Source organism: Austrofundulus limnaeus, unplaced genomic scaffold (genome assembly GCF_001266775.1).
Source record: "Austrofundulus limnaeus strain Quisiro unplaced genomic scaffold, Austrofundulus_limnaeus-1.0 Scaffold2126, whole genome shotgun sequence".
NCBI classification, from domain to species: domain Eukaryota; kingdom Metazoa; phylum Chordata; class Actinopteri; order Cyprinodontiformes; family Rivulidae; genus Austrofundulus; species Austrofundulus limnaeus.
In genome coordinates, this window is record NW_013954528.1 from 1 (window position 1) to 10,288 (window position 10,288).

At 41.3% G+C, this 10,288-nt stretch overlaps 2 protein-coding genes and 1 pseudogene across 4 annotated transcripts in view; 2 read left to right on the forward strand and 1 right to left on the reverse strand.

The window, feature by feature from the left end:
- Positions 1-148: 148 nt before the first annotated feature.
- Positions 149-3,216, forward strand: LOC106537092 (cyclic AMP-responsive element-binding protein 1 pseudogene; annotated as a pseudogene).
- Positions 3,217-4,148: 932 nt separating this feature from the next.
- mettl21a (methyltransferase 21A, HSPA lysine) overlaps positions 4,149-10,288 on the reverse strand; it is a 15,621-nt gene continuing 9,481 nt past the window's right edge. Inside the window, exons 2-4 of one of the 2 annotated variants that reach the window (XM_014034454.1) lie at positions 5,624-5,746; positions 5,430-5,541; positions 4,149-4,590 (exon numbers count right to left, since the gene is read on the reverse strand). In XM_014034454.1, the coding sequence (XP_013889908.1) occupies positions 4,193-4,590; positions 5,430-5,541; positions 5,624-5,746 (633 nt within the window). In that variant the 3' untranslated portion in view covers positions 4,149-4,192. Of the gene's footprint in view, positions 4,591-5,429; positions 5,542-5,623; positions 5,954-10,288 lie in introns of those variants that run through there. The other variant, XM_014034457.1, reaches the window with a different exon arrangement.
- The window catches only part of LOC106537090 (cyclin-Y-like protein 1), a 19,551-nt gene continuing 14,918 nt past the window's right edge, over positions 5,656-10,288 (forward strand). Inside the window, exons 1-3 of one of the 2 annotated variants that reach the window (XM_014034452.1) lie at positions 8,714-8,931; positions 9,451-9,525; positions 9,601-9,635. In XM_014034452.1, the coding sequence (XP_013889906.1) occupies positions 8,772-8,931; positions 9,451-9,525; positions 9,601-9,635 (270 nt within the window). In that variant the 5' untranslated portion in view covers positions 8,714-8,771. Of the gene's footprint in view, positions 5,737-8,713; positions 8,932-9,450; positions 9,526-9,600; positions 9,636-10,288 lie in introns of those variants that run through there. The other variant, XM_014034453.1, reaches the window with a different exon arrangement.

Here is a 10,288-nt window from a genome sequence, read left to right on the forward strand (position 1 = left end):
TCCTTGACCTGTGGGTTAAACAGTGATCCTCATACTGAGGTACAAGCTACTAACTTTGACTTGGACACTCTTATTTTCTGTGCTGTAAATCCAATAAATTCTCCAGTTTAATCCATTTTGATTTGGATCTGTTCTTTGTGTCTGGCAGAGAGGCGGCCCGAGAGTGTCGTAGGAAGAAGAAGGAGTACGTCAAGTGTCTGGAGAACCGTGTGGCCGTCCTGGAGAACCAAAACAAAACCCTTATTGAGGAACTCAAAGCCCTTAAAGACTTGTACTGTCACAAGTCTGAGTAAAAAGCACCTGCCGGGGAGGGGCGGGGCTTGGCAGGCTCTACCCCTACGTACAGACTCAACTCAGAGCATCTGGAAGCCACTCCTCTTTTTCTACTTTTCTGCTTTCTTTTTTTTTTTTAAAGTGCTGGTAATTTTGTGAAATGACTCAAGAGTCTCATCGTTTTTTCTCCATAAACGGACGTGGCGGCGTTCCGAACACACACGGCGAAGACTTCGAACTGTTTTGTGGTGAAGTAACAAAAAAACCCCTGAACTGTTCTTCTTCTAACACCACACAGGGAAGCATTCCAGTCACTGGTGCCTGCCTGGTTCCACTGGGTAACATCACCAGCAGCCACCCAACACGGAGCTCATGCTTGGATAATTTGGACCTTTGCTTGCAACATTTATCTTCTGTGGCTCTTGCGTTAATAACACACGTTACTTCATTACACTTTGAACTGTAGATTGGGTTTTGGACATTTTATCTTTGACCTTTGTTTTGTTTATGACAACCCTAAGTCTGAAAAAAAGTTGTGGCGTTGTTTAAAAAGCAAATCTTAACAGAATGCTTGGTTTGCAAACCTCAGACCTAGAATATTAGGCTGTTTCACAAGACACCTCAGTCCTGGACCTTCTGAGTGAAACGAGACTGGGAGGGGGGTCGAATCAACCCACTCGTGCTGCACCTTTGTCTCTCGAAGCGAAGTTAGAAAGATGAAACGGACGATATTTGATAAACAGGTCAGTAATGTGATGATGTAGGCGACCCAGCAGTCGCAGAATAAAACAGATCTACCAGAGGAAGCAACTTTGTTACAGAAAATACTAGTTAATCACAAAAAGAATCGCTAAGTTGAGTTAATTTATTATGTTTTGAAAATGATGCCGAGTAGACGTCCATCACGCATTTAGCAGTGTTTTTACAGAACTGTTTTATGAAAGAGCCTATAGCCGTGTTGGGCGCTAATGATGGTTTTCATACCGACGTATTATCTTTAGATAATACCACGGTACATGGTCTTAATGGTATTAGCAGGGTAGAAAGGGGCGGGGCGTAAGGGGTGTACGGTCCATCCCGCTTTCGTCACCGAACTTCATTCAAATTTCACGTCTTTTTTTTTTTCTTCCTGTGGAGTTTTTGACGCTTGTCAAATAACTTTGGGCCTCGGTCAGAGTGGAGGTCAGGGGTCTTTTGTTTTTGCGGCTCAAGAAAAGGATGAGATTGATGGTGGATTGAGCAGTTTTTTTGTTTAGTTTTGCTTTTTCCCCATGAAACCTCGTTTCGGTCACGTTCAGGAAAAAGTGGCGTGTGCTATTTATCACAACCTCATTTTTATTTAGCTTATCGACACAATTTAAAAACTGGTGTATAGCTTTTTCTCTACTTTGACCCAATCGTAAAGAGTCGCAGAGAAATTTAAATACGTCATGTGACCAGGCTCCAGAGGGTTAATATACTGTCGTCATTTTTAAACACTGTCACCATATTTGAATACCAAGGTATACTACAACTGTCACACCACCGAAGCCTAACCTATAGCTGTTTTTCTTTCAGCTGCTCCGTCCTGTGGGGTTGCCACAGCGAGTAAACTCAAATAAAAGATTTGACGTCCTCGTTTCATTGAAGAGTATGTAAATATCTGGTATGGAGCCCCCGAGGAGACATCAGGGTTTTTTTTTCTTTTGTTACCTCGCAACGGTTTTGTGTTCTTGAGTTAAATGTAATGTTTTGTTTTAACTGTATTGAGTAAGTTTTATTTTGAAATATCCTGTTACTGAAACGGGATGTGTCACCATGCATTAGGGAAGTTGATTGTGATGTTTAAAACTATTGCAAGGTAACAAAACAAAAAAACCCACAATTTGATGTCTCCTCGGGGCTCTAATTTAATAACTAAGGAGACCAAAAATGACCTTTTATTATTATTATTTTTAAATGAAACAATTACATATTTTCAGTGTGTGGTATGTTTATAATGTTCCATTGTGACTTTTGTGAGTTCACGAGATTTGCAAATGAATATTTTGTTTTTGTTTGCATTTTTAAACGACGTCACAGCTTTTTCTTTATTGGTGGTGTATGTTCTAAGTTATAATGCTTTATTTTAATTGTTTTACAACTGAACCGGCTTACTATCAAACAGGAATACATGTTAAATGCAGCTTTTCACTTCCTGTGAATTTGGAAAACACAAAATCTTAAATACCATTTTTTTAAACCAAGATAGAGACGAGATTCAAGACTTTAAGACTGATTTCAATTTTACCTGGTGAGAAAAACAGAAAAAACGGTTAAGCAAACTTTTTAATATTTATTTCATTATTTTTAAAAAAATACCCCCAAACTCTTCCCACCTGTTTGTTTCACACACAGAACTATGAGCCTTAATACTTTTTCTGTGACAGAAATGTTCCTTTTATATTTTTAAATGATCTCCAGTGACACGCCAGATCACTGACAGGGTTATTCACAAATTAAATCTTAATTCTGTATAACATGTGGAAAAAAAAGAGCAACATTGTGATTTGGAGGCTGTTGTGTTTTAAAATCCAAAACTAGTCTTTTCTGCCAAGTCTGTCTCCAAAATGTTTTTAGGGAAAAACGGCGCGTGCAATTCTTTGCATTTACAATCCAAGAACATTTCAAAGCTACTCAACAGAAAAGGTTTTACTGGAAAAGAAATAGTTTTATTGCTCATTTATCATCATGCACCCTGAAGACAGGATTGTAAAATGTGACCAAAAAAAAAAAAAAGTAACGAACAAAGTTAATATTTTCATGAATGCCATCTTGTACTCTTTTGGTATTATGTAGTCATGTATTAAGTTTTTTTTTATTCACAATTTATGTAAGTCAACATGTATAAAACAGTGGATTATGTTTGAGCTATACAATATGATATTTTTGGCAGCTGTAATAAACACATTTCTGCTAATTTTACATGCTTGTTAACCATCTTTTGGATCAAAAGAAAAAAATTGTGTAGGTCTTCTGGACGGGTTCTTCTCTAATGAAACGTTTCGTCTCTCCTCCAAGAGACTTCTTCAGTCTGAGAGTTTCAGGCAAAATTCAGGCTTTTAAGCACTGCCTCCATGTGACTGATACTCACATCACATGGCTATCGTTGACACCTAATTAACACCTATTGTTAACAGGGGGTGGAGTGATACTGCCAATAGCCGCGTTGTAGGAGGGGGACAACTGAAAACTGAGGCCTACACCTCTGTTTAATGATGGACGGTCTTTCTTCACAAAAATGGCTTCTTTTACTCCTCTCTCAAACCAACGTTCCTCTATCAAGAATGAGAACATCCTCATCTCTGAAAGAGTGACCGCTGGCCTGTAAATGAGTGAAAACTGCAGAGTTCTGGCCATCAGATGTAGCTCGTCTGTGTTGGGACATTCTTTTGAACAGTGGCTGCTTTGTTTCCCCGATCAAAAGAATGTCCCAACACAGACGAGCTACGTCTAATGGCTAGAACTCTGCAGTTTTCACTCATTTACAGGCCAGCGGTCACTCTTTCAGAGATGAGGATGTTCTCATTCTTGATAGAGAGGAACGTTGGTTTGAGAGAAAGAAGCCATTTTTGTGAAGAAAGACCGTCCATCATTAAACAGAGATGGAGGCCTCCGTTTTCAGTTGTCCCCCTCCTACAACGCGGCTATTGCCAGCATCACTCCACCCCCTGTTAACAATAAGTGTTAATTAGGTACGATAGCCATGTGATGTGAGTATCAGTCACATGGAGGCAGGGCTTAAAAGCCTGAATTTTGCCTGAAACTCTCAGACTGAAGAAGTCTCTTGGAAGAAGAGATGAAACGTTTCATTAAAGAACCCGTCCAGAAGACCTATACAATTTTTTTCTTTTTGATTTTTTTACATGGTTTACTGAGATGCATCAGGACATCTTTTGGATCATAAATCCCTCCTGGTTGGCAGTTTGCGTGCCCTGTATAAATGGATGTCCCTCTCTTGGTCGTAGTGGACCTCCTCCACGTGGAAGCCACGCTTGAGCATGCTCAGGAAGTTCGTGTCTCGCTCGTAGCGGATCTTGCAGGCCAGCAGCACGGCGGTGGCGTCGGAACACAGGTGCTCCAGAGTTCGGATGAGAGACGGGAACGTGTCCTCCAGGTAAATGATGTCGGCTCCCAGGACCAGGTCGAACCCTCCGGCGGGGTAGCGCTCGAGAGCCACGCCCCAGGTCAGCTCCGAGACCACCACCGGCTGCTGGGGTGCTGGGGTCAGGTTGGCCTCCACGTTGGCGGAGAGGAAATCCAGAGCAGGTTCTCGGTCCGTGATGGTCACATGAGCACCTGTGGAGGGCAGAACCGCTCCGTCAGGTTTTAAACTGGAACTGTGGTGTTTTTTTTTTTTTTTTTTTTTGCGGAGCTGAAACCGAGAGAGATGTAGTAATACTTTAATCTGGTCATTTTATTTTCAACTCGCTGTGAGGCCTCAGAGGTTACTTAGCAGTACGATGGATCAGCGGTTAGCACTGATGCCTCACAGCAAGAAGGTCCTGGGTTCGATTCCCACTTCAGACCTGGGGTCTCTGGGTTTCCCCCACACCCCCAAAAACATGTACAATAGGTGGGAAAAGAGATTTGTGATCTCAATGGCCTGGTTAAACAACTGTAATAATAATAACAATAACAATAATAATAATAAACTTATGTTGACATATTAAAGCTGGTTTTAGCTTATCCGTGTCCTCTTGGACTTCATACTACTCTTCTCATTTAATTACAATTTTGAGTGAATTTCTAGTTATTACATTAAAAAATGTTTTTTTTATTTAAGTAAATATTTACAAGTCACTAAAGGACAAGGTTCAATATAATGAAATTATGAGATAACGTCTAAGGAAAACAAGCATTATCTCAAGATATTTGAGAAATTGAAATATATATTTTTACTATTTTACATTAGCTTTGCTACATTAGCTTACAGCTAGCCTTTAGTTACTTTTAGCAAACATTTTATTTTATATTTTAGCTAATGTTAAATCATCAGCTTCTAGCTACTTCTTTTGTCTTTGACAACTCAGTTTTAGCATCTTCCATAAACTACAGCAGTCATTTAGCTCTCAGCGTTGGACGCAGGTCCTCTCTCGGCTTCCGTACTCCACTGTGTTTTTCATGCTGATATTTACCCAGCAGAGCTGCCACAATGCCGACTAATCCAGTGCCTGCTCCCAGTTCAATGACCCTTTTCCCCTTTAACTCCACTTTTCCTAGCTCCAGATACATACACATCACAACAGCCTGCGGAGGGGAGACAGTGGGTTATAGATGTTTGAATTACATTTATTGTCGATTTTATGCCACCAAAAATAATGTCACTTACAGCATCCCACACCACTGCTGCTACACCGAGCTTCTTCCAGTCCTGTGTTAGACGGAGGTCACGGTTTGCGAAACGGAACTCCGCCGATGAATTGTGGAATTTGGAAAGAACAGGTAACGGATTCTGTACATAAGGAACAAGAGCCATGCTTAAATTTCTTCTATTAATATTTATTATATCCGCTCGTTTGGTTTCTTCTTCACTACCGCCACCTGCTGGGTATTAGACATATAATATTTCCGACATTGTAATTAGTTGAAACTTGTTTATTTTGTCATACTTTCTGCTTCGCTCATTATTAATTTAAGTATTTAGGTGATATAAATATATATATCAGCACCAGAACACTTATTTCCCTTCAGCGCCACGATTTCATCGAGCTTCCTGAATCTCCGCATATCAATCATCAATTTAAGCCAATCAGCTTACAGCTTCAAAGGAATTGACCAATCAAAACACCGGTGTTTGTAATGGGCAGTAGTGGCTGAAGGAGGTGTGGTCTTGTACGTTTACTCGTGCTGTAAAGATGGCGAGAAGATCAGAAAAGTAACTTCCGTTTGCTCAGGATTGTTACACTTTAGAAATAAAAGCCTAATCTTTTAATCTCTTCCCCCCCCCCATTGCAAGACAGACGTCTGCTCAGTTACATAAAGAAATTCAGTTGCATCTGGGAGTTTTTACTTTTTTCCAGTCATTTGTTAAGTTATTTCATAGCATATCAGTTAATCAGCCAAAACTAGCTACAACTCAGTAAGTTTGTTGTAAAATGAGCTAAGATTTGGTATGTTGACTGAGCAACCTATACACTAAGCACTGACTGAGCTCAACAGAGCTTTGCTTAAAATTATGTCCATTATTTTTTGAGTCAATCCTGTTTGTTTGCAAAATATGTCATGAACCACTCCATGAATTCTAATGAAATTTTCAGAAATTAATTTTTGGGTACCTTTATAACTGATTACCTTTGGTCTGGTTCAGTATGGCTGCCACCTTTCAAAACACAAAAATGGTTGTAACTCAGTCAGTTTTACAGATATCGGGGGAAAAATCGGTGTGGTAGTAGCTGAGAATAAACAACTGCATCTGTAAATGATTAGACACACATTTGCTTAAATTATGGACTATTAACCTTTTGAGTCAAAAAGAAAAAAAATGTATAGGTCTTCTGGACGGGTTCTTCTCTAATGAAACGTTTCGTCTCTCCTCCAAGAGACTTTTCAGTCTGAGAGTTTCAGGCAAAATTCAGGCTTTTAAGTCCTGCCTCCATGTGACTGATACTCACATCACATGGCTATCGTTGACACCTAATTAACACTTATTGTTAACAGGGGGTGGAGTGATACTGGCAATGGCCGCGCTGTAGGAGGGGGACAACTGAAAACGGAGGCCTCCATCTCTGTTTAATGATGGACGGTCTTTCTTCACAAAAATGGCTTCTTTTACTCCTCTCTCAAACCAACGTTCCTCTCTATCAAGAATGAGAACATCCTCATCTCTGAAAGAGTGACCGCTGGCCTGTAAATGAGTGAAAACTGCAGAGTTATGGCCATTAGATGTAGCTCGTCTGTGTTGGGACATTCTTTTGAACAGTGGCTGCTTTGTTTCCCCGATCAAAAGAATGTCCCAACACAGACGAGCTACGTCTAATGGCCAGAACTCTGCAGTTTTCACTCATTTACAGGCCAGCGGTCACTCTTTCAGAGATGAGGATGTTCTCATTCTTGATAGAGAGGAACGTTGGTTTGAGAGAAGTAAAAGAAGCCATTTTTGTGAAGAAAGACCGTCCATCACTAAACAGAGGTGGAGGCTTCCGTTTTCAGTTGTCCCCCTCCTACAGCGCAGCCATTGTCCTGTTCACTCCACCTCCTGTTAACAATAAGTGTTAATTAGGTGTCAACGATAGCCATGTGATGTGAGTATCAGTCACATGGAGGCAGGGCTTAAAAGCCTGAATTTTGCCTGAAACTCTCAGACTGAAGAAGTCTCTTGGAGGAGAGACGAAACGTTTCATTAGAGAAGAACCCGTCCAGAAGACCTATACAATTTTTTTCTTTTTTTTTTTTACCTGGGTTACTGAGATGCATCAGGACATTTTGAGTCAACCCTGTTTGTCTAGGAAAATAACCAACAAACCACTGGACAGGTTTTACTTTAGGAAGTGTGGGTACATTGATACAAGTAAATAACTTCTGGAGTCATTTCAGTTTATTCTGTTCACCAGACAAAACTAAACTTCCAGTTAAAAACATAGACAGTTCTTTGCTAAGCTTAATTTTTTTAATCGAAATGTTTAAAATCGGTTTTGTTTTCACTCGACGTCATTTTCCATGTTTGGATTTTTATTTTGAAAGTCAAACCCCGGAAGTAGCCGGCTGTATTAGCCGCTAGCAAGCATCGACTTGACGCTCGAGACGTGAGTCCCAGTAAATGCGAACGCGATGGACTTTAGCCGTGTTGTCAACAACCTCTTGTTCTCCGCTCAGTCGGCTCTCAGGAGTTCCTCCAGGTGTTGAGCTCGTCGGACAGCTTGGTTCGGCAGAGAAAGCCTGAAACTGTGACACGCAGAGAGTCTTCAGCTGCAGTGGAAATGGATTGATCCACTCCGCCGACAGACGTGGGGGGTTGAGGAGAAGAAGAAGAAGAGAGTCATGGACTGAGGTGCGGTGGGGTGGGCGGGGGCTTGTTGGCCATGGCATGGAGGGAGAAAAGAGGAGCTCGTGGCTTGTCTTCGTCATGCTGGGCTCCACGCAGTAAAATGAGTTGTGACTGATTCCGCTGTCCCGAACGAGTCCAAATCCACGCGAGCGGCGCACACGCCCTGAACATGTCAGCTGTCCTGCTCAGGCTGCAGACCCCCTCTCCTGCCTGTCCTTATTGATCCCATCCTGCTCTGCAGCTGGATGCTGACCCTCTGCAGCTTGGCTTGTTGTTTTACCTGAACTAGTTACTTATGTAGGTAAACACCTCCATGATGCTGCTTTAAATCTGTTTAGTAGAAGCTCTGCATTGTTTTGAAAGTCCCCCCCCCCCACCTATCCTTAAAGGTCTGAACTTTGCCCCCCTCCCCTGAAGTTGCAGTGCTGTCAGCAGGAGCCCCCCCCCCCCCCCCCCCAAGTTGTATGGGAGCCAGCTGTGGCTGTAGTCAGTCATGGGGGGTTCGGTGTCCTGCTGCATCTCCCCCGGGGAGAGTCCGAAGATCCTCCGGAGACGCGTGGACCTGGACGAGTGTCCCATCACCACCACCGAGGACGTGAGCGAGGACACTGGGACCTACCTGCAGCACATCAGTGACCGGGAGCTCCCTGACGGTGCACTCCTCTTACATTCAACTTTTTAGTTTTGTTTTGTGCTGTTTTGCGTATCCAATAGGGCTGTGTATTGGCAAGAATTTGGCGATACGATACATATCATGACAGAGGGGTCACGATACGATATAACCCGATATATTGCGATACTGTAAGCAAGGCGATATATTGTGACATATTGCGATTTTTTGTCCAAAAATTCTATTACATAAAAACCTCTTACTGAAAAAAAAAAAAGCTAATATTTACTTACAATGCTAATGCTACCCTTACTCTCTGACACTCAAGAGGTAGAGTAGCCAAATGGCTGTCTCACTGCTGCCAACTAGTGGTCAGAGGCTGAACTACAACATAAAAATGAACGGCTGGCAGGAAAGTTGACGTTTTAAAVCTTAATTAAAAATCGATACAGGGCTTTAGAATATCGATACAGTATCAGGAAATGAAATATCGCGATATTTCAGTGTATAGATATTTTCTTACACCCCTAGTATCCAAATAAACCATGTTTTCTGCAAACAGAACTGGCCCAGGAGGTGAACCCATCGGACCACCCCAGAGCCAGCACCCTCTTCCTCAATAAGTCCCAAACAGATGGTTGGTGTTTCTCCAAAGACGACGTTGAGTTGTTGCTCTGTTCTGTCTGTTCTTAGTTTATTTCTCTTGTTCCAGTGCGCGAGAAGAGGAAAAGCAACTACATGAACCATGTGAGTCTGCAGTCACGGAGAGAAAACACAAGTCCATCCTCGTAACAAATAACATTTCTAATAAAAATGATCTAGTCTTTACCAGGTTATAGAAGTATTTTTGAATTCATGCGTACAAAAACACACAACGGGTTCCACCGTGTCAGTATTTATTCAATAAATTTAAAATACTCATGTTCATTAAGGGATTGCACATCACCCACTGCCTTTTGTGACAAAAATTTTAAACTAAGACCATCTTCTGCGGAGAAACAAAGTTTTAAAGGGATCCATGATTAGTTGTAACATTAGACTTTATTTGATAAACATATATATTAACTATAAATAAAGACTGTAAAAATACTGTAGGCTGTTTGGTTTTTATCATTTTTAAAAATATATTTTAACACAGACAGAGCCATTTTATTTACACACAAAGCATTCTGGGTAAAAGATGATGTGGATAGGTCCTCGGTGTGAGCGAGCTATATCCACCCTGAAGGTTAATCTTGGACAATATCTGATGATCGACTCTTTTAAATGAAACCAGAGAGCGTTGACAGAGAGGAGAAGGTAGAAATGACTCAGCCTGGAACTGAAAATACAAATAACTGAAAATTACTGAAAATATAAATAAGTCAGATTTTTAACTGTTAAGGGCCTGTGACATGCCT